The sequence below is a fragment of the Pholis gunnellus genome (assembly GCF_910591455.1).
Source record: "Pholis gunnellus genome assembly, chromosome: 8".
NCBI classification, from domain to species: domain Eukaryota; kingdom Metazoa; phylum Chordata; class Actinopteri; order Perciformes; family Pholidae; genus Pholis; species Pholis gunnellus.
In genome coordinates, this window is record NC_136534.1 from 3,886,827 (window position 1) to 3,914,396 (window position 27,570).

Genomic DNA, 27,570 nt, shown 5'->3' on the forward strand with positions numbered 1-27,570 from the left:
AAAACAGCAGTCAGTGTTTGATGATTTACACAATATAAATATGCCACCTATAAGAGGTTCCAATTGCTCCGTTCCTCTTAGTCAGGTAAAAAGGGTCTCCAACGATGTAACATGCACATTTATGTACACTAGGAAAATACTCAAATTGAGTCTTATGTCACCACAGACTTCAGTTCCAAATGAAAAGAGGACTTCTTCAAAACGCACTCTCCCACGAGATTATCGAGAATGGGACAAGTGAGCCATTTTGTCTCTACCTTTGTCTTTTACATCCAGAAGAAAAAACACACTGTTACAGCAGCTGCAGGCTCTGTTCCTGAAAGCTTCCATGCATTTCACTTTGTAAAGAAACGCCTTAGCTAAGCATCTTTCATTACAATGATCCACAGTTAAACATCCTGCTCTAGAGCAGCAGAGGATCTTCCTTTACCCAAATATCTTTTGCTCTATTCCCAGGTTTGATGCCGAAAAAGAATGTGAAAGAATCGACGGGAATTTGGTCAAAAAGGATCCAGTAGTCATAATAAAAACAGGACACCACAAAATCAAGACTGAAGTGGATGCTACATGTAATGTATTATGTGTAGCAGCTCATAGCTCATAGCAATACTTAAGTAGTGTGTGTTTGTGTCTCAAATGTGTCTTCTCTACAATACATCCAGTGCTGACAGAACAGGAGAAGTTCCCTCTGGCAAATCGTGAAAAGGACAAAGGCAATGAAGCTTTCAGAGCAAAGGATTATGAAGAGGCTGTTGCATACTATTCCAGGTCAGGCTCTTAAAACAACTCAATTAATATAGCGAGCATTTCACAGCTCCTAAGGGGATTATAATATGTTTCCTGGTATTTAATTAGACTTCTTTAATGGTGTAAGTCTGATTCCACTCCCATTTACTGTGCCTAAGTGTTTGTCCATTATCCTCATTATGAATTACGGTTTGTTTTTGTTTTTGGTCTTCCATTACAGGAGCCTTTCCATTAAACCAACTGTGGCTGCGTACAATAACAGAGCTCAGGCAGAGATCAAGCTCAAGCACTGGCACAATGCCATGAGCGACTGTCTGAGGGTCCTCGAGCTGGAACCAGGCAATATGAAAGGTGAAGCCCCTTTTTGTGTACAGTAGTGCTTTAATGTCAACAGAAATGTGACTATAATGCAAGCGTCGATTCATGTTTCCCACTCCCTCAAAAGTATTTTTGTGAAGCCCCTTTTGGGAATTTCCTGTATGTTTTCTGACACTACATTCACAACTTTACAGCACAGGAGTTAACAGTGGCTTCAGTGTCTGTAACGTCAATACTGTACGTGATGTATTTTTCCCCACCAGCCCTGCTACGTCGTGCCACTGTTTATAACCACATGGGCAACTTCCGAATGGCTGCTGAGGACCTGAGGGTGGTGCTGAGGGAAGAGCCACAGAATGCTGCAGCCACTGTAGGTGAAATAAAGCCTCCAGCCCGTTTTGACCACTAGGTGTCCCTGTATTTGTGTGAGATCAGGCACTTAAGAACAGCTTGCAGCTGCTGCAAGGTATTAATATAATCACACCTAGTTTTATATAACTGTAATCAGACAATGGTGTAGCTTTTTAGTTGTTTTGAGGTAGATGATGAGCTCAGAGTGCATTTTATTTAGTCGTCACTCATAGGGACATTGTTGATATGTCCATTAATGATGTATTAGTGGTTTTAATGTACTGTAGGTACTGTATAGGGAGAAGATGATCCTTACATGATCCTACATTACAACACAAGAAATTCTCTATAGCTGAGAGGTATATGGGTGATTGTGGTGTCAGTATGCGTCACCTTTGCTGACTTACTGAGCAGAACTTGGGTTCCTACTGTTGACAAATTCTAATTTGTGAATTATTTGTGGTTTAGCAACTTCTGTCCGAAACTGAGAAGAAGATGAAGGAATGTCAACCTGAGCTGCAAAGCAAAGGCAAGAAGATCCTCATTCAAGAAGTAGAAGAGGAAGATGATGACTGCAATAACGATGAGACAAAGGCAGAGCAGACCGGTGAGATTATTTGGACCTCCATATTCCAAATGTATGTATCCTTGATTTACACACAGACACAGAGACAGAAGCCAGTGACTGTTTAAATTCCCTGAATCCCTCCAGAAATCTGTCTGTGATGTCTTTTTAGCTATTTTTAACACTATTTATTTAAGACTGTCATGGACAGTTTAATTAGATTTTAAGAGCTTTTTAAATCAGCACCTGTTATGTGTCGTGTATAAAGCAGCATTCTGCAGTTGTTCAGCGAAAGAATATTATTGTATTAAGGCTATGCATAGACAAACAACCCCTTATTCACAATTTATTACTACTGATCTAAAATGTATAAATAAACTACCAGCCATATACCTAGTGCAGTAGATTTATAGCTCTATGGTGGATCACATTTGCTTAACTTCGCCGTAGAGGCTGAGCAATGATACTATCAAAAACCAATAAGTCAAATATCATTTTTTTTTTATTTCCAAACGTCAAATGTCCTGCTCAGAACATTTTACAGAAGGTGTGACTCTGACAATTATTCATGAGCTCAGAACATGTGTTATTCATATTATTTAATAACCAAATTCAGTAATTAAAATTATCAAATTTGGGAAAAACAAGATAAACTGTAGGCTCTCAAACACCGATAGTCCCCAACAATAACTCCATAATGGCTGCCCTACTTCTCAGAAATTAGAACTCAGCATTGAAATTTGAATGTATAAAGCCTTGCTGAGTACTATGTGTACTGTCCATATCCAGTATTTTGTGAAGTGTTCTGTATTTGTACACTAGACTGTAGTATATCTGTATATGTGTGCCCACTTAGTCCTCACTGTAGCTGCCTGGAGAAGGATTTGCCCTCTAATCCTCTGATTTAAACAAAACGTCTGACCCGAGGAAGCTGTAGCAACTCTCCTAATAGTAGGGCAGTCATCCCAAACCCCTGTGTTTGTCTGTGCTATATAGAAAGAGGAAACACCCCTTGGCCATCTGGGTAACGTGACATACTGTCTATGCGTGTGTATTATCTGCCCTACCCCCACACAGCGCTTTCAGAATTCACTGTTGAGAGAGGCTGCTTCCTGGAACTCCCTCTTTGAAGTGGCTCTCTGTCATGTGTGTCCAACCCTCCCCCACTGTGATGTAACCGCTGACTCCTTCCTGTGGGTGTGTTTCCCCCCCCCCCCCCCCCCCCCCCCCCCCCCCTTCTCTGCCTCTGCCTCTCCCTCCCCTCCCTCTCCCTTCTAGCTCATCCGGTTGAACCCAGCCAGGCTGTGGGAGGGGAGGAGAGCTCAGCTGCTCCTGGCGAACGGGGAGACATGGGTAACGCTCAAAAGAAGCCCCACGGCAGAGGTGACGGGGGTCCTCACAGCGAGTTCAACAGCTCCCACCATGGACACTGGAGGGGCAAAGGAGCCAGCTCTGACAAGTACAAAGTCGGGCAGGAGCCAAAGGAAAAGGCGGCCAATGGAACGAGCAAGAGGGGCTCGACAGCTTCAGTCCCGGCTGATCAGAGCAGCGGCGGTAAAGAAACTCCGGTGGGAGGAAATGCAGGGGAATCTGTCAACCTTGATGCCCCGTGCGGAGCCCTGCCCCCACCTCTGTCCCGGCTAAAGAATGAAGGGAACCTGCTGTTTAAAAACGGACAATTTGCCGACGCACTGGAGAAATACTCACAAGCCATTCAGGGCTACACAGAATCAGGTAGGGTGCACGAGTCCTCATGGTTGCTGCTGTTCTCGTTATTAGAGTCCACGGTGGTTGGCAGATCAGTCACATGGTGTGTACAATTTAGTTTGGTGTATGTTATTAAATTGGAGGGAAGTTTATTCTGTTCCTCCATGTCAGGATCACTTCCACTGACAGCAGTGTGTGATGAACAACTGCTCCATAGCGTGCCGGGTTGATGTCTCATCACCAGGCTCACCCATACAGGAATGCATATTTCTGTGTGGGGGGGTAATCTCCAATGCTCTTGAGACTGTGTCCTATAACTGGCCGATGCGATTGTAAATCAAAGGTCATGACCTTGCAATTCTAAGGCTTGTGCTTCCATGTAGTTATTGTTGCTTTATCCCAGTGCAGGATATATTTATTTATATGTATATATATAGATGTTACAGTTCAGGAGTCAAAGGGTCGGGCCGTTAGTTTGAGTGTTCAGTGATTTTGCACCGATGTGTCAAAATGCGTCTGTCCCGTGTGGCGTATACGGACAGTGTTTCTGTTTCAGCCTCATTCTGGTGCTAAGCCTCTCAGCTCAGGTCTGTCCAGGTCACATGAGCTCACCACTCTCTGTGAAATTGAATCCGTAGGACCGCAAGCTATAATTCCCACAGAGAGGGGGAGAAAGTGAGCGATTGATGGAGGAAGAGAAACCCGCCCGCCAGGCTCACCCACCATCGAGCATACTCTCCCCGTCTATTATGGGCCGCTTTAATGTACTCCACTAGCCCCACTGTGCTACTGGATGTGGAAAGTGACTGGACATGGTCCAAGTTCCGTCATCTGTCCCATGTGGGCTACATGTAATGCAGACAGAATAGAGCTGCGAGCAGAGATACGGATCGATTCTATGAACCCCTTTTAAACATGTGGTGGTCTGTCAAAAAGGGACATAACTCAATAATATATACATTCAATCGGTCTTTTACAGGGTCTCTGAGCTGGTTCGGGTTGGTAAACAGAGGCCCCGTTTTGTACCTCTAACATACTAACGTACTTGCTTCACTGTCACAGTGACCTCACAGAGGGAGCAGTCGCTGGGACATCACCAGCCCTGCCTCACTGTGTCATCGTTCAGAATCTGATTTCATCTGATGAGGTGGCACGCTAAACTGACCGTACTTAGTGACGCAGAAGGATGCTGCTGTTGTCTGTAATGCACAGTATAAGCGGGATTTGCCTGCGTCAGTGATAGTGATGGTGAAAACTGGAGAGAGTAGCGAAAAACACTGTGTGCAGTCTGTGTGAGAAGTGTGAGGAGAAGAACGTCCTGAAAGGTGTTTGATGAGCTTTTCCTTTTCACCTTGTCAGCCCTGGAGCTTATTGTGCTACTGCGGTAAAACAGCCGGCGTATTAGGACGTATTAGGCCTGCTGCCTGTTTAAGGTCCCAACAGAGAGTTTTGATACATCCAGCCTCACACCTCAGATTACAAGCGTGGCTAAAAACATGCAAGTTACTCCAACAAGAAGAACGGTGAGCGTGTGAAGACATAGAATTGCAAAGTGTGACGAGATATTGACTACATAGCAGATACTAAACCTTCAAATCCATGTCTTTGTTGAGCAGTACGCCCATGTTTCTGTGACAGGTCCGAACACATCAAACTGATTGATTCAGCCTCTGAACATTATAAATGATTCATAACACACCCAGGCTTTTTAAAGCCACACTTAAAGCAGCCAAGGCGTTCTTTAAAGCCTATTTAGATATTTGCCCCTTTTCCAGACATTCTGTTTCACAGTGTGGACCGGTAAGCTACATCATGCTGTTTCAGTGTCGTGTCTCTTTTTTTACACAGGGATTGATAGTCCGGAGGATTTATGTACTCTGTACTCTAACAGAGCAGCTTGCTACCTTAAAGATGGCAACAGTCAAGAGTGCATACAGGACTGCAACAGGTGAGAGACTTTATTCACTGATCTCCTAATACTGTGTGAATACGTGGAGTGGGAAGTGATGTTAGTTGTGGGTGTCAATCCACATTTTTTAAATTTACACAGGGTGCCATGTGAATCTAGCACAGTCATTTAACACCCTTTAACATACCAAACTAGCAGATCGCTATTGTTTTATGAGGGGATTTGCACTGAGGTCTGTATATGTTTTATAAGTAGTGAACTCAGGATAACTTGAGGGAACCTCCCATGTGAAAGCCTTTCAATACGCTGTATGTTTGCTTAAGATTCAGCTTCAAGGGCAAACAGGAAAATTGAGTTCTGTAACAGTTTACTCACACGTACACAACAGTACAGCAATACATGAGTACTATATACTTAATAAGCACAAGACCACTTCCGATTTGGAATCTGTCACAGTACTCTCAGACAGTCGTATCTATAGCAAAAGCAGCAGACTTGATCCTTTGCTCCTGTCTCATCACATCTATTTATACCAACCAGAGCCCTGGAGCTGCAGTCATTCTCCCTCAAGCCTATCCTGCGCCGGGCCATGGCTTACGACTCCCTGGAGCGCTACCGGAAGGCCTACGTGGATTACAAGACCGTCCTGCAGATAGACTCCGGCGTGCAGGCGGCGCACGACAGCGTCAACAGGTATTAGCCTTCCCCTCGCACTTGAGCTGAGAGGCCGCAGAGACGTCCTGTGCTGACGCGCAGAAACGGACGGAGTGATGTGTAACATCCCGATTCACATGGAATGGTCTCATTGGCCCCATAAACCCATAATCCTACTGAATGTTACAGTGACCATGACTGAGATCTATGATGAAAGTGTCCTTGCTATCCATTTTTTATTTTGGGTGACGCACTACATCATTAGGTGTTTTGGATATGTTATCTCTGCCTTGTATAATATTATACTCATATTTTGAATTATTTTCTATACGCTAACACACAAAGTCTACTTAGTGGCTAACAGGTTGAGCCGGTGCTCAAAAGCAGCTCCAGCTAATGGCTAATTATGGCTCTCAGAGGGCAACGTCCTCACTCTGTTATGCAATTGGAGAAACTACATATATCTACAAGATTCAACAAGAAGATGCTTGAAAACAGAAAAGAAAAAAAGCATGCTGTGAGCCTTTTTAATATCTGTGTTTGTGACTATATTCCACTTGTGTGCCCGTGTAACATCCATGTATTGACTGATCGTCCTCCAGGATCACCCGGCTGCTGATTGAGCAGGACGGCGCAGAGTGGAGGGAGAACCTTCCGGACATTCCCCGGGTCCCCCTGTCAGCTCAGCAGCACCGCAGAGAGGAGCCGCCCAGCGCAGAGGTCCTCCAGGCTCGAGCAGGTCTGTTTAAAAAAAAAAAACAGTCTTGTTGAGTTTTATCCCCCAAAACACAGGATTGTACACTTGCTGGTGTGAATTCTGTGGAATATTTTTTGTGTTACAAACACTTGACAAGTCACATGCTGACAGTGTTTTGAGGCTCCCTTGTAAACCTTGTAACCTTGAACTTATTATAACATCTGGATTAATAGTGGGACATGAGGGCAGGATGGCACCGCGGTTTCTGAAGCGCATATTTCTCCCGGAGCTGGGAAGTAACAGTGTGAGAAGCCTTAAAGGGACAGTTTGGATTATTTGAATTGGGGTTGTATGAGGTTCTTATCCACAGTCAGTGCATTAGCTTCAGTAGATGGCGGTCGGCACGCCCCCAGTTTGGTAGAACGGACAGGAGCACCAGCACGGGATTAAAGCGATGTATTGGCTGTGGACGAGGGCAGCAGCAACACTAACACCTAAAGAAAGGCCCACCTAAAGAACAATAACGGGAATGGGCAGTCGGACAGCAAAGTAAAGCAGTGAAAATATTCCAAATAATTTTTTTTTTAGTTGTATAAAACATGTATTACTGTAGGAAATACACTGACTGTGGATAAGAACCTCATACGACCCCGCTTCAACAAATCCAAACTGCCCCTTTAAAGTAGAGAAACAGGTTAAACAGTTTGCTTGACATCAGTCACATTGCAAATGACATTTTTCATACAAAACACACTTTGATCTTAGAGAATAGGATGCCTTCTTGTAGATTTGACTGCTGTATAACAGTGTCTGAAATTATTGTTTAGCTCCACCTCGACCAACTACAACAGTAAAATACTAAGGACACATAAAGCAATAATCATTTTCCAGTTATAAAACAGTTCGACACCCACAACGACAATTTAGTTTGCATTATTTTGCTCAAAATAAATAGCATACTTTTACTTCGGTAACAATTCCGACGCAGGACTTGTGGTGGTTTGCTCAGCTTAAGGATCTGAATTGTTCTTCTGCTTCACATCAAGATACAGGAACAGAAGGGAACAGACACATTTTGACCATCAAAATTCAGCTTGTTCCACTTTGTCGTTCACTCTGCGGTGAAGGTTGGAGGAGAATGTTAAAGACCTCGTTTTTTATAGAAGTGGACGTGTCACCACTGCTCACTGACCAAGCAGCTTGTCCTATTTGCGGGGCTGTGCTAAAGCTGTTATTATTAAACTCTAATGGAAGAATAGACCTGCTGGCACATTTATTCCTCCCAGAAGAGGCAGATTGATTAGCCCTTAGTCCACACCGTGCCTGATTGCTGGCTCTCATGCATCACATCTAGCTAGCACAGCATTCATTCTAAGGGTTTATCCCTCGAGCTGTGTAGCAGAGAAGACTGGCATGTTTCCTTGTGTTAGCTCTTCTTAGAAGTAAAAGGGAGGTCAAGTGTCGATGTGGATTCAGTGCTTCAACAGAAAGCAGAATTGAATCGTGAGTAACCACCACTTTACTTTGTGTTCCAGAGAGGAAAGCAGAAGTCCAATTCATGGCGTTGAAGCAAGATGGGAATGAGTTTGTGAAGAAGGGCCAATACCAGGACGCACTGGGAAAGTACACCGAATGCCTTAAGCTAAAGCCGGAAGAGTGTGCTATCTACACCAACAGGTTAGAGGCTCCGCACGAACAAGCTCAGACACCGCTGTGGTCCCTTCCACTTTCCTCAGACTCGCCGAGTTCATTTCCTAATAAAGCAGGAATGTCAGAACACACCCAGAAAAATCGACATGTTCCTTTTGGGTAAATACAAACAGACTGAGTGATTACCCCCGGTAGTAAATCAGCGTGTATTGTTGAGTAAGTCGGAACTGAACGGCAGAGCTGCCTGCTTCAGCGCCGTTCATCACGACTCCATTCATAACCACTATCATATTATCCTCACCTAAAGAGACATAGTGTGCATGCAGCAGGCAGGGCTGACGACCCCCTCCCCTCCTTTCTTATTCACAATGGTAGGTAGATTGTTGATCATGTCACAGAGGAAACCCTGATGCTAACAAGATCAATTGTGTGTTGAGCTCTGCTGTGGAAAAGATTGTATGTATAGCCACACCAGAGCAAACACACACACGCTGAGACTGAAAACACTGAACACATTTAAAGCTAGGGTTGGTCATCTTAATAAACTAGCAAGAATATGCTAGATTTAAAAATATATATCCAACCTAAACAAAAGCAGCCCAGTGTTGCCAACTCTTTTCCAATTTAAGTAGCTAGCAGCGCTAGCTCCAAAAGCTGCTAAATCTAGCGAGAAAGTCACCATGTCGGCAACACTGACAGCCCCGTTCCCTTCAGGCCTCCCTCCAAAGCCACTCCCCCAAAATGATCATCATGTAACGTAGACGACGAACAAGACTATTGTTAGTTCTGACAGCTGTCAAGCTATCAGCGTGCACAGGCAGAATACGCCAAGGAAGGCGGGAAGGTAGCCAGCCCGTCCAATCATTACGGTCAGGCCAGATGATATGATTGGACGGGCTTATTCAAGGGTTCGAGGATCATTTATTATGCAACACAGGGACGCACAACGCAGTTCAGTTGCAGTGGTACATTCCTGTTTGAATTTGAAACAGGAGGAATGTAAACAGCATCAACAAAAACAATGTCCGACATCTTTACATAAAAAAACTCACATGAGGAAAATGTTTTTAAAACCTGCCTTTAATGAAGAAAGCTAAACTATTCTATCTCGTGTCTCATCTAGTCTATGACTCCAGCCTTTATTATCACATCTGACTCACAGCTGATGAGTCACAGACTCATGATAGCTTTTAGTCATGCATCCAATTAGCTGCTGGTGACAAATATAAAAATCCCAAGTGATGTGTGTGTGTTTGCAGAGCCCTGTGTTACTTGAAGCTGGAGAGGTTTGCTGAGGCCAAGCAGGACTGTGACGCAGCACTGAGAGTGGAGCCAACCAATAAGAAGGCCTTCTACAGACGAGCCCTGGCTAATAAAGGCCTCAAGGTGAAGAGAGCTGGCCATCGATGACAAAGGCCCAGGAAGAAATGTGTCCATTTAAAACCAGGGGCAAATCATTTAATGAATGCCACTTGCACATATTGGTTGCATTCATGAATATTGTCTGTCCCTCCACCAGGACTACCTGGCGTGCAGCTCCGACCTGCAGGAGGTGCTGCAGCAGGATCCCAACGTGCAGGAGGCTGAGAAGGAGCTGGAGGAGGTCACAGTGCTGCTCAGACAGAGTCTGGCCAACGCCAGCGCTTCACCGGCCAAACCCAGAAAGACGGTCCCCATCACAGAGGTAGATACATGTGGATTAGGTGGCCATAGTCAGAAGTGCTTGTTTTCTCTCTCTCTCTCTCTCTCACTGCACACCGAACATTGTGAGGACTTAAATGCAGTATCTACTCCAGCTCTGCTGCTCTGTGCTGTGCTGCATTAAAAGCCAGTACACCTCAGACTAGATCACTGTATCAAAACCAAATAATTTATTCCAAAGAAGGTGAATTCTAAGGATTCATAAAGAGTGGGAATAATTAACTGAGGTTTGCCAGAATTTGCTCTCGGCCTAACAACACCTGCCTACTTCCTTCTGGCCTCTCATTCCGTTAAAGTCGGTGTGTTCACACAAATGCAGTATGCACATAAAGTCTTTCCTCTAAAGCTTTTTCGACTCTCTCTCACGTCTACCGTCGTAAATCCGCGTCAGTCACTTCTCATCTTTCTCAAGGTTGAGGGCGACGAGGAAACGGCGAGCGTTCCCGACTCAGGGGGCAGTCACAGAGGAGAGGCCACCGCCATCAACCTCCGGCCGACCAACGCCTACGAGTTCGGCCAGGCTCTGAACACAGCTCGCTGCGGCGGAGACACGGCGGCCTGCGCTGACCTGCTGGCCTCCACGACCCCGGAGAAGCTCCCCCAGCTGCTGAGCACCCAGCTGGATGGAAACACCATCGGCTTCGTCATGCAGTCGCTGGACTCCCACCTCTTGGAGAAAGACCCCAACCTGGTCTACCGACACCTCAACCATCTGCACACCGCCGACAGGTTCTCGGTAAGATACGGATATTACGTCCCATTTATAGGTTTGGAAAAAAAAAAAAACTTTGAGGATATTTCAAGGAAAAATGCCTTTTATATTTGATTTGTAAGTGCACTTTGTCCCCAGCAGCTGATACATGATGCTGTGTTTTCTCCAGGTTGTGTTGATGCTGCTGGAGAAGGACGAGCGTCGCCACATGACCCAGCTGTTTGAGCATCTGTCTGCCGTGCAGAGCTCCGAGTTCACGAAGAACGATGTTCAGAATCTGGCCAACAAATACATCTGACCCGCCCGCCCGTTTGCTCCCCCGCTGCATGCGCCGCCGCGCCACTACAACTCCTGGATTCTATGCAAAAACACTGCACACGAACTGAGTACACAAAAGGCGGGAAGCTGCAGAATGTGCCCCAAAGCAATACAGCGGAACTGAGTCCCGGTCACTCCACTGGTCTGTGCTGTAAATGATCTGATCACTGTACGTTTTGAGTGAGAGGATAAGGAATATATTTTTTTCTCTCCAGAACGTTTTGCTATGCAGATTTACTTTTGTACCACCACTAACCATTTGCATTGTACAGCAGGCGGACAGCGGGACTCTATGGACCTTTCACTTTAGCGCATTGATAAATAGGGTCCAGTGTACAATGTTATGTAAGGCTGCAGGCGAGTGTTTCCCTTCACGTGAGTTTGCTCAGGACGGGCTCACGATCCCAGAACTGAGCTTGGTGGTTCGGTCAGAATTCGATATCAGTCGTTTGATAAATGAACTTGTGTCCGACACAGCTAAGATCAGAAATGATATTCGGTGCATGCTGAATATTAACTAACCAAGGAACAAGCGCTACAGAGCGAATGTGGGCAAAAGCATAAAGGTAAAGACAGTTTTATTACGACCACATGTTCTCTGTGGGAGACGTAGGCATGACATCTTATTGTTGTTCTGTGCAGTATGAAAACAGCATCTGTTGGACTGATATCTACTGACAATGTTGTAGGAGAAAATACAATTTGTAACCTTACATGACTCCGATACTCTCTTGTTTATTCAGCTATGCAGTTAGCAGATCCGGGTTCTAATGTCAAGTCACTCTCAAGGCTGGTGTTTAGTTTCCTTCTCCATAAGGAGCGACGTCAGTGTTTACCACATCTGCACATTCCTCCTCACAGCAGTTCAGCCATGCAGATGTGTACGCACTGGAGAGAAGCAGCATCTTTCAGAGATGTGTGCCTTAGATGTCAGACTGGGCTGGGTATTTATTTCTCATTTTGGGGTAGTACTCCTAAAGAAGGTGTATATTTATGTCACTCTGTAGCTTTTATCAAAATGTTTAATCGTTTGGATTCATGCATCATAAATCATACATGCATTAATTTAGCTACATGCGTGTAACTGTTTAAAATATGAAATTGATTTGCCAATATAAAAGGCATTCTATCGATGTTAAAGGGACAGTTCACCCAAAAAATACATTTGTCCTCTCATCTGTGGAGCCACTTATCAGTCCAGAGTGCTTTGCTGCGAGTTGCCTCGTCTGCAGGCTCTCCAATATAAAGGGACTGTAGGGCACTCCGCTTTTGGTGAAAAAATAACTTGTAAAAACTAAACATGACAGAGTAATTAGTTGTGAACCTTTACATGAGGTATTTTTGATTTAGGGGTGAACTGTCCCTTTAAGTATTTCATTATTGTACATTCCAGTCATCCAAAAATCTGCCTGAATCAAAAAACACTTTGTTTTCAAATGTTTTATCAATTCTACATGGATGTACCAAATTAAGTTCAGGGTGAGAGGCGATCATTTCATGTTTCTCTTCACTTCAGCATTATATTTCAGTAGAGATGTAAACAGATGTGTACAGTATTCACAGAGGGCTATTCAATGAACTGGAAATATGTTTTCTTCTCTGTGCTGAGATGAAATGAAATAGTTAAATAAAAAATAAAGATGAAACACCCTAATCATTTACAGTATTTGCATGAACCTGGAAAAAACAGGACGGGAAGCGACTTTTCATATAGATTTTTTTATTTTTCTGATATGCATTTACACGCATATAGTAAAGCAAATTACCAAACAAATATACAAATACCGTATGCCATTCTGCACAAGTTACAAATTATATCTGGCACTAGTGTTGAATTAGGATCAAGAAACTGGAGTTTTGTTGAAGGGTTGAGTAGCCGAACCCGAGGAGGGAGAACAAAGAAACGGCGTTTTAATGTGGGGAGGAACCAGCTCGGTGTTCATCCGGTAACAGACATGTCAAAATAGCATTCAAGGTGCTTTCACCTACCTGGTAGAGGTTCACCTGAGCAGACTTAGTGGCCTCGACGAGGCCGACCACTGAGCAGTGAAGACAGGCTTAAAGCACACTAAAGTGCTTGAAATCGGATTTTGACGTCAAAGTCTGCTGAGCAGCACCGGTCGGCAACGCAAACGGGAAAACGCGGGAAAAATCAACATGGAGGGGGAACCCAGAACCAACACACCCACCCCGATTAAACTTTGTGCATTGCAGAACATCGATGTTATAAGAAATACAGGTAACAGTGCAGGTGCCTCGAGGCCGTTCGCCGGCCTCGGATATTTGCGTAGCATTTGTGGCGCATGTAGAAAAACAGCCGTCTGTATGTCCGTACAGTCCTGGGGCTTGTCCTCATTCGTCCCCCGCGGTGTACAACAGGACGCGCTATACTGGGTCTACGGGGGACAATTCAAAGGTATACGATTTAACAAGAGCCTGAGTGCTGTCTTTGGTAGGCAATTGAAAAGTCTTCATTTACCATGTCTACCACAGTATGAATGGTGTGTGTGTATGTGTGTGTGTGTGTGTGAGAATGAGCGTCCCTCCTACACAGACAAGACTGTCTGCAACCCTAGAATGAGTGGTGAAGACACAGTGGAGACAAACGCAGAGAACACAAACAGCTTCTTGAAGGCACCATGAGTTAACGAAGAAAGATATCAGAGCTCTCTCTTACTCGGTGAGGCCAGGCCATCAGCCTGAATAAATCACCTTTGAACAGGACTAAAACATTGTCTTTTATACAATTTCACAGAATTGAACCAACCCATTGGTTAATTTCTTAATATAATGACTTGCAGCATTATCTTTGAAAACCGTGGCCTTCCAGAGACCGCTCTCTCAAACCCCCCCAACCCCAACCCCACACCACACGCTTTCCACAGAAACCTAACGAGGCCCGGGTTTCCCCAATCATCTTAGGCTAAAAACAAAGGAAACACACACACTGAGGGTTTTTGGCGAGAACAGCCACAGGTGTAAACTCTGTGGTCACTAGAGAGAGCTGATGAGAATATCATCTCTCATTCTAAAGAATCTCACTTGTGTTACAAGCTGGTTTTAGCGCTAAAATGATGTAGGATGTTAAGCCCAGGCCTTACAATTATACCTTGGAGGGTTCATTTCAAACAAATATCCGGGGGGAAAAAAAAGTCTAAAAATAAATACAGACATGAACACAAAGGTTCTTCTGTTACTAATACATTTGGAAGGGGAGAAATAAAAAACAAAAGGAAATAGTGAATCATATTGCCTGGACCCTGTTTTGAGTTCGCTTCTGGAAAGCTGTAACATTAAGATTCCCGCATGGTGTTGCATCCGCATCGGAGAGCCCAAAACAATACTAGCAAAGAACCGGCACAGTGGTTTTGTTTGAACACCCACTCACACCGATAGGACAGCGACCCAATCAGTGGACCGTCTCCGTTACAAGTGGCGAGTGAGTGAACTATCAAAAAAAGAAAGAAGCGTCGGGCGGGTCGCACAGGGAGAAACACCAGCGTTCACGACCTTAATGTTTCTTACATGGCTGCCTATTAATACTTCCCAAGAGCTGTCTGGCCGTCAGTGGACACACAGATCTGTTTTACTCAGGGAATAAAAGAAAACGCAGGTTAAACTGAAAGCTGTGATTGTTAGTTCAGTGGAGGAAAAGATGTTAACGAAAAATATCATCTGTGCAGCACTTAATTGAGATTTCAGATGTCGGTCTGTATGCAGGAGTTCTTGGGCTGCTGCTGCTGGGTTTGGGTCGGGTGAGGCGGTTGGTGGTTGTTGTTGTTGGTTTCTTTTAGCAGCTCTCTGGCGTTGCTGTGAGAGTCCAGCTCAGCAGGGCACACCAGGTTGACATTCTCCGCCGTGATGAAGCAGAGAGGGGAGAGCTCCGCGCCTTGGCCCATGGAGGAGGTGGTGGAGGTGGGGGAGTGGGGGGCGACGACAGCTCCGTGTCCCTGCGGCGAGGACGAGGAGCCAGGGCAGGTCTCCAGGCGGTCGTTCTCCACCTCGGGCAAGGGGCTGACCGTGGCGAAGCGCGTGTGGTAGTCGCCCCCACCAGAGCCATGGCTGCAGGACGTCTTCATGCTCTCCAGGTCGGAGCAGCTGAACTCAGAGAAGTGGCTGGAGTGGGAGTCGGCCACAGACGGCAGGCTGCCGCTCAGCGACGGGGAGTCGAACTCCGAGGAGTTGGTGCTGCGCTGCTCCAGCAGCTGGGCGTCCATGTCCTCGCGTGTCTCGTTGATCTTGGTGCCCCCGCCACCTTTCTTGCGCAGCTTGCCTTTGCTCTTTTTGCCCCCCGAGCTGCAGGAGGAGGAGCAGGACGCCTCTTTGGCCCACTTGGCGGAGGCTCCCTTGCCTTCCGAGGAAGTGCAGCCGCCGGAGGGGCAGGTCCAGCCGCAGCGGCCCGCGAGGGCGCCGTCGTCGACGCTGCTGCTGCCGCTGTGGTGCCGCAGTTTGCCGGGTTTGGATTCAATGTCAACCTGGACTTCCATACTGTTCCCATCTCTGGGACGTGGGAGGAAGAGGGAAGCATGAGACCAAGACAAAAAAAAATTTGAATAACATAATGCTTTACTTGTGCCAGTATTATATAACAGTCCTTATCACATCGGTATATTCACATGATGTGATTTACTGGAGGTCTCTGGGAGGACAGCAGCTACACAGACACACACAAACTCCGCCAATGAACGGTCTCTTCCTGTCTCTCACCTGTCGAGGGGCATGTAGGCGTTAAGAATGGATCCAGCCATTGCTTTGGTGCTAGCGTTGTCGCTGATTGTGCCCAGGCTGACGGTTCCAGACTCGCCGCTTAGACTGCAGCGCTCCTTCTGCACGTCGGCCTGCACCTCCAGCCTGACAACAGTGTGTGTGTGTGTGTGTGTGTGTGTGTGTGTGTGTGTGTGTGTGTGTGTGTGAGGGGGGGGGTTAGACAATGCAGGAAAAAGCCCCGTAAAGTCCACAGTTTCACCAACATTTAGAATGCCCCTGCCATGCGTTTCTGTTTTGGTACCTGTTTAAGTAGTTGACCATGGCGCTGCCGGAGAGGCTGCCGGTGATGCTGGCCCCGGCCAGGGCCGTGGTGGACGCCGTCTCGCTGAGGTTGTCCCTGATGGCCCCCAGGCGGTCCATGTGGCTGCCGCTGGCACTCAGGCTGCCCGTCAGCCCCCCGACGCTGCCTTCGCCTATGCTGGGGTTGTTCCTGGTGTCTGCCACTGACGTGGTATCTACACAGATGGTACGCTCATGAGAAAACTTTCATCAAAAAAATTATGTGGTCATAATAAATGATAATTATTGTCAATCTCAATCAGAAACAAAAGGCAGTTCTGTGTCTAAACAAATGGAGTTTCTGAGGAAATGTAAATGTGCAAAATTTCAGCAAGGGGACATTTTTCTAATACGCTGTGGGCTTTTGGTTTCACAACATTGGCACAAAGAGGACAGTTCTCTTTAACAGAACGCTTGACATCTGTGAAACCAGCAGCTGATTTCATGTCCACGCGGACTCAGTAGTGCGTCTGTCAGCAAAAAGGAACATTCTATTGTTGGCTGACGGGGACACTGAAGCTCACCGGTGGCAGCCGCCCCGCTGCCGACATTCATGTCATTCTCGTCGTCGAATTCGATGCGAACTCCTTTGCCGTGCACAGCGGAGACGCCGCAGCCTCCGCTACGGCACAGGGAGATGGGCACCACGCCGTAGACGTAGGCCAGCATGATGGGAACTCCGATGCCTGAGGGGGTGAAAGAGAGAGACACCAGGGACATGTTAGACCAAGACGTAAAAATAAACCTTTTCCATTGTAATATAACAGCTCATGCCTTTGAAAACAAACATTTTGCCAAACATGAACTCTTACGATTAAACAAAAGAAATTCCTGAAGCAAAGTCAAACAAGGATGTGTCAATAAAGACCCTGGGGCATGCAGAGAGCTCACACAGAGCTAGAGACATGCTGTCCAACAGTCCTTCCCTAACCTCAAGAAAACATCAAGACAAGGAAAGATGGGAGGGAGACATCAGTCTGACTGCACTTACACCATGCAATGGTGGAAGCTTTCTTTTTTCTTCTTCTTCATAACACAGAAAATGATGAGTGACAAACTCAACACTGTCCAAAATAGAATCACTCGGATGTTTTCAATTTGTCCACGGTGTACAATTACAACAGCAGCTGCAGACGTTACTGCCGGCAGAATGGTGCATCGCTCTAAATGTCGCAAGGAATTGTGGGAGGGCATTATCTCCTTTCCTTAAGGAAAGGATGGTCCAGTGTATCCTATGCTAAAGGAGATAAGAAAGGAAGCATTGCAGCACCTTTCCTTCAGCATTTAGAGAATCCAACCAGCTCTTAAGATGCTTCCGGGTCAATTCACAAAAATACCATTGGCCGCGGCCACAGAGATGAAAAGAAGGAGGTAGTGGATGTTGTAGAATAGACTGACCGACAGTGACTGCAGCCACCACCGGAGACACAATGACAGAGAGGGTCACTCCACCAGCGATCACCAGGTTCCTCTTGTGGTTGGAGATATCTTTGCCTTCGTAGCGGTTGTGGATCTGACAGAGAGAAAGGGGAACGATGAGACACGCAGGAACTTCTCCTAACTAGCATATCATTATTACACTTTATGGTAGAGGGCGATCATAGCCTCCAAACAAAGTCATTCTAGTAAAAACAAAAAGTTGTAGCCACCAGGCCAGAGTGGTGTCACGCTGCAGTAACCAGCCACTATGTGACAGCTGGCTAGATTTTGAGAATACAGCAAAGCATGTATAGAAGTAAAGGTTAAACAAGTACAGAAGTCTGCCAGCAGCAGGGAAAACATTTTAAATTGAGTAGAATAATATCAATAGACAAAAGAAAAAGCTATTAAAAGCTGGCACACATCTGGAGACTACAGGATGCAGAAGAAGTTCTCTGCTGCTCTGAACCCAAAATAGCACACAGGCGTAACAAAAGAACGACAGAAGCTGCTTGTTCACTATCATCGTAACATTGGTGTGAGACACGTGACCAGGCTGCATCGGTGTAGCGCTTCTCCAGGATACAGATAAAAAGAAATACAAAAATCAAGACCCGAACAGCTACATTCATCAGGGCACTTGAGGAATCGAGGTGATTCATGCTCAGAGGTTTCACTCGTGATCACTGCTGAATGTGGTCTGCTTTTGTCGGGAAGGAAACGTTTGTTGGCTCCGCTGGCTTCTTCTTGGCAGGCTCGAGAGGGGAATTCTGGAGAGTCTGAATGCTTTCATTTCATTGTAATGACACACACACACACACACACACACACACACACACACACACACACACACACACACACACACACACACACACACACACACACACACACACACACACACACACACACACACACACACACACACACACACACACACACACACACACACCTCGCAAATGACCTCAGCTGGCTTCAGATAACTTAGAATACAAAGTACATGAGAATATGCGTGCTGGCTTTTACAATGTACTTTAGTTACTGATTGATACAGTGTGTGTTTGATTGCGTTATGCCGGGTTGTTTAACACTATGTTAACAACAAATATTCTGCCTCATTCAGGGAGAGAAAACTCCAAGCAGGAAAACAGAAATATGTTCCGGAGTACTTCACACGAACGGGTCTCCAGAACCTCACCTTCCTCCCCACATACACGGGGATGCCGATGATCATGGCGGGGATGGCTATGCCCGCAATGAGTGCGATGCCGACCGGTGCGCCCACCAGTGTTCCCAGTTGCCAAAGGATCTTCTTCTTCCTGCTCCATGGCTTCTTCCCCCAGAAAGTACAGCCTGACGGACTGAGAGAGGCAGAGGGGGGAGATTAAGAGAGAAAACAATGGAGGCTGAGCGTCATACAGTCGGTAACAGTAGTAGCTCTTCAGCGTTTTCATCCCATGTTACACAACTGACGGGAACATGTTTCTCCCTGTGCTGCAAGCTTCATGGCTGTCACAAAAACACTTTATTGATGAATTTAGAGAAGTAGGCCAATGAAACTTGCTCTACAGGTTGCAAAATCTCTGCCAGTACAGGGGCAACAAAACTTCTCAACCTACCAGACCAGTGAATAAAAGTGACACATTTTCACAGCAACAAAACGCAATGAATAAAAAACAACAGTCTGTGTGCATGCCTGTCGACAAACTGACCTCAGGTAGTGCAGGTCCGAGATCTCCTTCATGCAGAGCCAGCAGAACTCGCAGCCGCAGACGGCGCAGGTCATGTGGTTACAGCTGCCGTCGTTCATCTTGATGATGTAAGCGGCGCAGCGTGGACACGGCTTAATGTCGTCGGCTGAGAGGGACGCAAAGAGGACAGGATTTCAATGTGCATGATAGAATTAACACTTTCCACTATCGAACAAACGATACGCCTGGTCGGTCAGGATAGGTCTTCTAAACTTCATCATGGTGAGAGAAAAAATTTACATTTGTAAAGCAGTCAAGTAAAAGGAACAAATAGTTGTCACATCTCACAGCATTCTGACAAGGCAGCAACCTCCGGTTCTGCTGAGTGAAGCCGATGCGGAAGTGTCTTAAAACCTGCATTCTCTCTAATGTCCATCAGGGGGCGACTCCTCTGGTTGTATAGAAGTCTATGAGAAAATGACTCTACTTCTCTCTTGATGTATTGCCTCAGGAAACATTGTAAACATGAGTTTATGGTCTCAATCTCTAGTTTTAAGTCTTCATCAATACAGCATGATGTTCATTTACTAAATGATGGTCCATTTAGAGTCAAAACAGACCATAAAGCAAGGTATGCTTTAGGGCGGGGCTACTGTGATTGACAGGTCGCTGCCGCTACCTGAGCCATGTAAGGCTTTTCTACGCCACTCCTCCGCATTCCAAATATGGTAACGTCCGTTCATTAGTTGTGAATAAAACAACATGGAGACGGCCGTAAACCAAGATGTCGACAGCAAAATCGCTGATCTCCCACATCATTACACTTGATACAAAGATCCTGATGCGTGGCATAAACACAGGGAAAAGAAAAGAGCAGGCTGACCTGCTGCGCCGCTCTCCTGGCTGTAGCTGAGGGAGGACGAGCGGACCGTCCTCAGGCGGAGGCTCTGGGCTCTCTGCTGCCGCGCGGCGTCGCAGGTCTGGTTGGGATGCCATAGCTGCTTGCAGTGGTAACAGAACTCCGTGTCGCAGCCCTCCCTGCCGCACATGATCTTGGGACAGCTGGCGCACCCGAAAGCGATCACTGCGTACCTGGAGGGAGACAAACACGACGTTATCAGGCAGGAGTTACGATTAACCACCGCACAATGACATCTTAGAATGAGTTTTGTGGAGGTCGCTGGAAAAAGCTAAATTGGTGTCTAAGTGCAAATGAAAACAAGAGCGAATTAAAGTAGCTACAATGTCAGTTACAAGAAAGTGATGCGTATAAAAGGTAAAAGTATGTGCATATGAAATGAAAGGTGCAGACAACTAAATAAAGACGGTCCACATTTGAAAAGAGGTGATGCAGAACTGTGTGGTTCTTGTTGGTTCATAATCCACCTGTGCTGTGGAGAAAACTAGCATCCTGAATTGATACCGACAGGCCTTCTCTTCACACTAAAAAGGTTGTCTATACGGAATTCAGAGTATTTCTTTTGCCTCCACCACGGCGCTCAACATAGTGACGGTGGTGCCGGCGGTTCACAACCAACGGTGCTGACGGAGCTAACATTAACCTGAGGTGGAAACGGACGGTTGCTTCCAGAACAACATCATCAGTCGGAACAACCGTTGTATTTAGAGCTTCTTTTCGACAACACACAGATGGAGTGTGACTCGATTCTCTGCTCACGTAGACGTCACTCCACTATATCTTTACATAGACAATCGTCGTTTGCTGCTTTATTAATGCTGTGAATGTCAAATTTAGCACCTTTAAACATCTTCTTCCATGTGCTGCAGATGTCGCTACCTCCACCACGAAGCTCACAAGAAACAATTTGTTTATACAAATTAAAAAACTTGGAACCTAAAGGGCAGCAGTTCTATTTTGCACAGCAAAGGCTATAATGTGAGACTGTTGTCCAGACCGTCAGTGAGTAAATGAACATGATAAGTGTGATGTTGTTCTAAACAGAACAAGTGTCAGTTTTAAGTAGAGTCCACAGCTGTTGTCAGTCTGCCTGGTGCCTTCAGTAGCAGCATCTTCTTAAATTGCATGTGTATTTACATGACACACGGCACCGTGAGCGAGCACGCCAGACAGAGTGACTTGATGCGACGTGTGACGCTTTCAGCCGACACACAACAGCAGGTAGCGCTGACGAAGAGACGATTCAAAGAAATAAGAAAAGTCCATCTGCTCAAAGATGACAGCTGCTAACTACTGGCTAGCCCACGTCCTGAGGGAAACCCTGGAGTGCGTTACGTAGTTGGATCTGACTGGAGCCTCCCGGCCCCCCTCTGTGACCGACACAAGATTAGGTTTCAATCACAGAGCCGCGGGGAGCCTGGGAGACTTCCTCGGCTGCGGATTGTTTTACTCTACTGAGGGATTGAGTCTAGAATGCAGACAGACAGTGAAGAATAGCAGAGACGTGTCAATATTGTTCAAAATCGTTGTCGGTGAACCACCACGCTACACAGACCAGAGGGCTGCAGAAGACTGGACAGATGTTAGGGAGAGAGAAGGCCGTGGCTGTGGTGCTGCCACAACAGAACGGTTTAGATCACAGCAGTTTCTGTTTAACTACGTTTCACACTTTTAAAACCCCCTAAATGTATCACACCAATAACCGTAACTAACATCAGCGTCCTGTTTCTACAAAAGGTCAAAACTACAAATCCTTTCTACCAGAGAGTCTGGCAAAGAAAGTAGTTAAACATTGTTTATATCCGACTACCACAGCAGTGACAAACAAGATATACAGCCAGAGATAAAACTGTATTATATTCAATAACGTCAAAAGAAATGCTGAAAAAACGTTCATCGTTTGTTTGTTGCCCTGGCCCAGGAATCACTTGGCTGGCCGGATGGGTGGGCTCAGGCCCAGAACCTCTCTGGTGCCTGGACATGGTGCACCCGGTTATGTGGGCCAAATCACAGAAAGGCTGAAGCTATCGGTTCAAATGGGCCTTCTGTGCAATGTTCTCCGTCATGATGCACACAAAGCAAAGAGGAAATGACAGAGAGCGAACAGAAAGCTGCAGAGATATTAAAAGAAATTAATTAGAAGGACAAAAATAATATCTAATTTCCCACCACAAAAGATACACATTCGCTGTCTGAAAGAAGGACTCTGTTAGAGTTACAGTCAACACACAGCTGACCAGAGACACGTGTGTCACTGCTATTGTAAGGTTTCGCTCTCCGTTGGCATTGTGGTCTTTTGCTTATAAGAAAGAAAAAGAGAAGAAGAAGCTGAGTTCTGTCTCAGTGGCTGCTGCCGCCATCAATCCAATCCTATAAAATGTACAACTAACAGTGAACCAACGGCAACTATGGCGGACACACCGCAGAACACTGGAGCCAACAGTCAGCCACGACACCAAATGAAGGCCAAATGCCATCAAAGTCAAACTGTTTGCTCTGTGTCAGTGCCCCAACGACTGAAAGGAGCGAGACTAAAGAAGACCAGCACATCAATAGAATATCAATACTTGCTGCCATAGAGAACTAGCAGAAGGCCGCCTTTGTCAAATGTTGTCCCGCCTTCAGCTCTTGACAAAACTGCGAACGGGTGTCTTAATGGAAAACACAATTGTCTAACAAGCTTGGTGGATTCTTCCTTTGTAACATTAGATCCGGCATTACGCCGTTGTGATGGCGGACGTATCGTGATCAGCACAGTGGCGCCGGTAAAGGTGCTGCTGAAGCTGCCACGGTGGAAGAAAAAAGCGGTGTTTTTGGCTGGACCGCAGCAAAGCAGGGTCGGCAGTCTGTCCGCTGCTTACGTGAAAAACGTCTGTTTACATCTGAACATATGGAAGAAGATAAAGTAGTTCAAACAGACATCTGACGAACATGCTATTAGTTACTAGTTACTATGCTATTAGTTACATTACAACACATCGGAAAACATGACTGGTACAAACATTGCTGATAAAAACAAATGATTTCATTTAGGAAGGAAGAAGTTGTTGTTTTTTTTATATCTTTTTAATATGAGGAGATCTACTTTTGCACAGGATCCATTTGTTTTAAGATATTAAGTATGTCCGTATTAAACATAGCCCAATCTTAACCATGTGATATGCTACTAGATATTATATTTTAGGGACAAATATTACTGGGACCAGTAAAAAGAATTTAAAGAAAATTGCAAATGAACATTTAATATCCCGGATTTCACATTATAGACGGTACCACTGACTATCCCTGTAACAGTTGTTATTTTTATAATAATTAGAACTCCTACAACATGTTGCTTGTAAAAGGTGATTTGCTTTAGCCAGTTGAAGGACTTGCCGCCAGGGTACACGTGATTAGTACAGCAACACCCCGGCCTCATTTTGAGCCAGGAAACACCCGGTGAACACCTGTATATCTTGGCTATATTGTAATGTCTCAGAAATATTAAGTTAAATATGCTAATACTGACCTGCCCAGTAGAGAGGACCTGCTCCAGCTCTTCCAAGGCTACAGTCTTGCGTTCTTTTATGCTACAGCTAGATCAACTTTTTACACATCTTCTCTTTTTTTTTTTACCCTCAAAATATATTTGCTTCTTTTAAGGTTACAGAACAGGACATCCCACAAAACAAAACATCCAGCTGCCAAAGTATTCAAGGTCACTATGGCGTCATGAATAAAAGGTACAAACAGTACTTGGAGAAAGTCTGATGGGACTTGGGGGGGGGGGCTTCATAGCTACCTGACCTCAAACAATTCCTGGAAGAAAAGGAAATGGCTGTGAGAGAGAGAGAAGGAAAAGAGTGAGAGTTTTTAAACCCGATAGAGACGAGCTCATGGAGGCGGTCTGCCTGTGATTCTAACAAATAAGTACAACTATTCCAACAGCGATGTGAACTGTGCCCGTTACTCAGGGCTCTCACTAGATCTCAGTGGTTCATGCTTACATGCTTATGGTGTGTCCAAAATGTTCCAGTGGTTTCCAAAATGTTCTTACATGCATCTTCGCCATCTAGATGCATCTTCGTTGTTTATACTTGCGCTACTAGCACGAGCCGCCGCAGACGGTGATCGAGCTTCCATCATGAAGGGTGGCGTTCATACTCTATGCGCTGCATTTAAAAGCCAATTGGCCTTCTTTGTATAATCCCATGACATGCAAGTAGTGATTTTATAGAATTCAGAGGTTCACGACCAGGCGCCGGCCGTGATTACGACCATTTCTGGCGTAAACTAATCTTTAGTGTGGTGAGTACTGAAGAGCAAGTAGTTAGGGCACTTTAGAGCTCATCCCAGCGCTGTACAGACGAGGTGCTGATGTGATTCGTCAGTGAGACGCAGTTACCATTCGACCCTGCAGGGCCTCTACAAAGTCACGTGACTGTGAGGGGGGGGGGGGGGGGGGGGGGGGGGGGGGGGGGCATCCAGCACTACTGGATCACTGTTTGGGGGGGCATGCAGTCAGCATGACAGAACTGAAGCAAATACATAAAGAAAGACAAGCAGGTAGAGAATGACAGGGCAGACACGATTATTCTAAACTAAAATATGTATTTGATTAGTTTAAAAACAAAACAAATATTCAATACCTCACGTGCACTGAAAGCACTGCATGATGGGAGTCACACAAAGTCACTTTCATAAATTGAAGGGATAATTCAACAACGACATAATAATGGCAGAGGAATCGAGAGCGAGAGAGACACGTGTCCTAACAGCAAGCAGTCTGTTACATCATGAAAACAAACCATGTAGCGATCAGCTGCTGTGTGTTGTGCTTGCTGTTTTCTGACGTACTTACAGAAAACACAGATTCAACGTTATAGCCGACAGTCGTCCAGCCGGCTACCACCTTTCTAGGTTTCTGTAGTAAAGTGAGGAGGGATCATAATAGATAACTCCTCATTTCAACTTCACCAATCAGCCGCTGGTCCATTGTGACGCTTTTAAAGCGTGCGACAGGTTCAAATAGAAACAGGGTGTGTGAACATAACGACAGAAATCCTGTTTAATACACACGTCTGCCTCTCAGTCCTTCTAGCCCTCTCTATGCATAACTTCCTGCATTACTATCTCCTGTAATTGGTGGAAGAAAATGGCTTTAATCTTCTACATTTACTTAGGGGAAACCACAAATGTTCTTTCATACAACCACGTGGTAACCAATCAAAACAAGCGCTTTATGCGTGCACGTAGTAGCAAACAACTATTTCTTACATAAAGATATGGTGGAGTAATGTCTACCTGAGCAGAGAATGAAGTCCCTCTCCCTCTTTGTGATCCTGTGATTATTTATGACCCAGAGATAACTAGATAGAGGAGGGACATTTTAAGTAAAACATTGACTGTATTTCTTTGGCTAAATGTCTTTAATTTGCTAGGGTACAAACTTCATATCACATCCTTAACTAAGGTGTTAGACCAAAACAATGGAGAGGCTCAGTGTGAGTGTTTGTTATTGTGGAGGTGTTCATGCGTCCTTGTATTTAACTTCACTTCTTACCCACAGTCCGGCGCGGGGCACCAGCGGCAGTCGGGATCGGCCACCAGCCACCTCCTCAGCATGAACTCCTCGTATTTCTCCATGAGCGCCCGGTCACCCAGGATCAAGCGGATGTCGTGCGGGTTGAAGCGCTCCGAGCACTCAGGGCAGCTGATGTTGACGCGCGACTCCGAGATCTCGATGCGCAGGTACTGGCGTAGGCAGTCGATGCAGGAGCGGTGGGGACAGGTCATGATGTCCGGGAAGTTCTCCCTGGAGTGGCGCAGAAGGCACAGCGGGCACTCCAGCAGCTCTGCCACTGGCCCGCCCCCCACCTTGGAGGAGGAGGTGGAAGGCCCTGAGGCAGATGAGGTGGAGGCAGCGGCAGCAGCAGCAGCAGCAGAAGAGGCAGCTCCGGTCCCAGCCACAGAGAAGAAGGCAGAGTTCTTGTCGTTACACATCTCAGAGTGGATGCTCTCGATGCTGGCGATGCCGTCCACCCCTCCGAGCCCCAAGGGTCCAGGGTGCTGCAGCTCTCTGGACCTTTGGCGCGCCGATTTGGACTCCCGACCCCGCCGTCTGAAAAGAGAGGCCAGGGAGAGGCGCCTCTTCTTCGGGGCCTTCTTCACAGAGGGCAGGGAGATTGAGGACGCGGTGGACTGCAGGTCCCGGTCGGAGCCCATCACCCCGCCCGCCAGCTGCCGGTGCTTCTGCAGGCTCATCTCTAGGGGGGGAGGGGAGGGGTGTGCCAGCGGGTAGCCGGGGCTGGGGAGCCTGTCCCTCGCATGTGCAGGGAGGTCCGGGAGCGGGATGGGAATCGGGGAAGGGGCGAGGTGGTGGATGGGGGAATGGGTGGGCGGTCCAGAGTGGGGGGACAGGGCTCCGGAGGGCCCGTCTGCGCTTAAGACATGGTGGCTTCTCCTGATCAACCTCGTGGTCACATCTAACAGCCGGATTTTGGCGGAGGGGTGGGGGTCACCTGCGGCCAAACTGATGCAACAGAACCTGGAGAGAGCAAAAGAAAAGAAACAAGTAGTGGGAGAGAAGAGGGGGAGGGAGGGAGAGATTTTGAGATTCAATTTCAATAAACAGTGAGAATGCAATGACAGAGAAGTCGTGATTCATTCAATCACTAAAGACTGAAGACCGCTTTAGTATTTTTCATCAAAGTCAAACTAATACAATAAATCAGATTTACAAAAAGGGCCAAGAGTGGCCAGATACATGGTTGCTGAGTCACAGCTGAAGCGTTGTTGGAGTTATGTCATTAAACAGCACTGGGATCTGGCTAATAATAAATAATGTTTTTCTTGCATTTTTTAGGGCGGAGCGAAACAGGAAATGTGGGGAGAGAGAAGGGGACCAGAAATGGTGAAACAAAAACATATGCTTGGTCGCGCTACAGTTCACATGGCGACAAGTGTCACGGCGTCAGCTTGTAGCTCGGTGACACCAGCTTTCATTGAACATGACTTGCGGCCTGTTGCTTCGTCGCTCATAGAGTGAGCATAAGAGGTGGCAAGTATTGCTTATTGCAGGAGTTGCAATAAACATCACAATCCTCTTCAGCTGAAGATGTGAAAGCACCCAGTGTTTAAGCTGGCAACGTTCTGCAGTCACAGCAAAAAACAAAAAGGAAAAATAGTTA

The 27,570-nt window shown here is 46.2% G+C and overlaps 2 protein-coding genes across 2 annotated transcripts; one reads left to right on the forward strand and one right to left on the reverse strand.

The window, feature by feature from the left end:
• The first annotated feature begins 3,279 nt into the window (after window positions 1-3,279).
• On the forward strand, window positions 3,280-12,975 carry LOC306700419 (sperm-associated antigen 1A-like). Its single transcript, XM_079165437.1, has 9 exons — window positions 3,280-3,715; window positions 5,537-5,636; window positions 6,138-6,290; window positions 6,854-6,990; window positions 8,484-8,625; window positions 9,858-9,984; window positions 10,118-10,282; window positions 10,712-11,035; window positions 11,181-12,975. Exons 1-9 carry the CDS (start codon window positions 3,331-3,333, stop codon window positions 11,307-11,309), a joined length of 1,662 nt encoding a protein of 553 aa, XP_079021563.1. The 5' UTR covers window positions 3,280-3,330; the 3' UTR covers window positions 11,310-12,975.
• A 57-nt stretch (window positions 12,976-13,032) lies between these two features.
• Window positions 13,033-26,922, reverse strand: LOC306699971 (E3 ubiquitin-protein ligase RNF19A-like). The gene is made up of 9 exons (XM_079164819.1): window positions 25,944-26,922; window positions 20,366-20,574; window positions 19,504-19,648; window positions 18,990-19,152; window positions 17,774-17,888; window positions 16,900-17,061; window positions 16,338-16,551; window positions 16,037-16,180; window positions 13,033-15,829 (listed from the first exon to the last, which is right to left on the reverse strand). Exons 1-9 carry the CDS (start codon window positions 26,642-26,644, stop codon window positions 15,028-15,030), a joined length of 2,655 nt encoding a protein of 884 aa, XP_079020945.1. The 5' UTR covers window positions 26,645-26,922; the 3' UTR covers window positions 13,033-15,027.
• Between the last annotated feature and the right edge of the window lie 648 nt (window positions 26,923-27,570).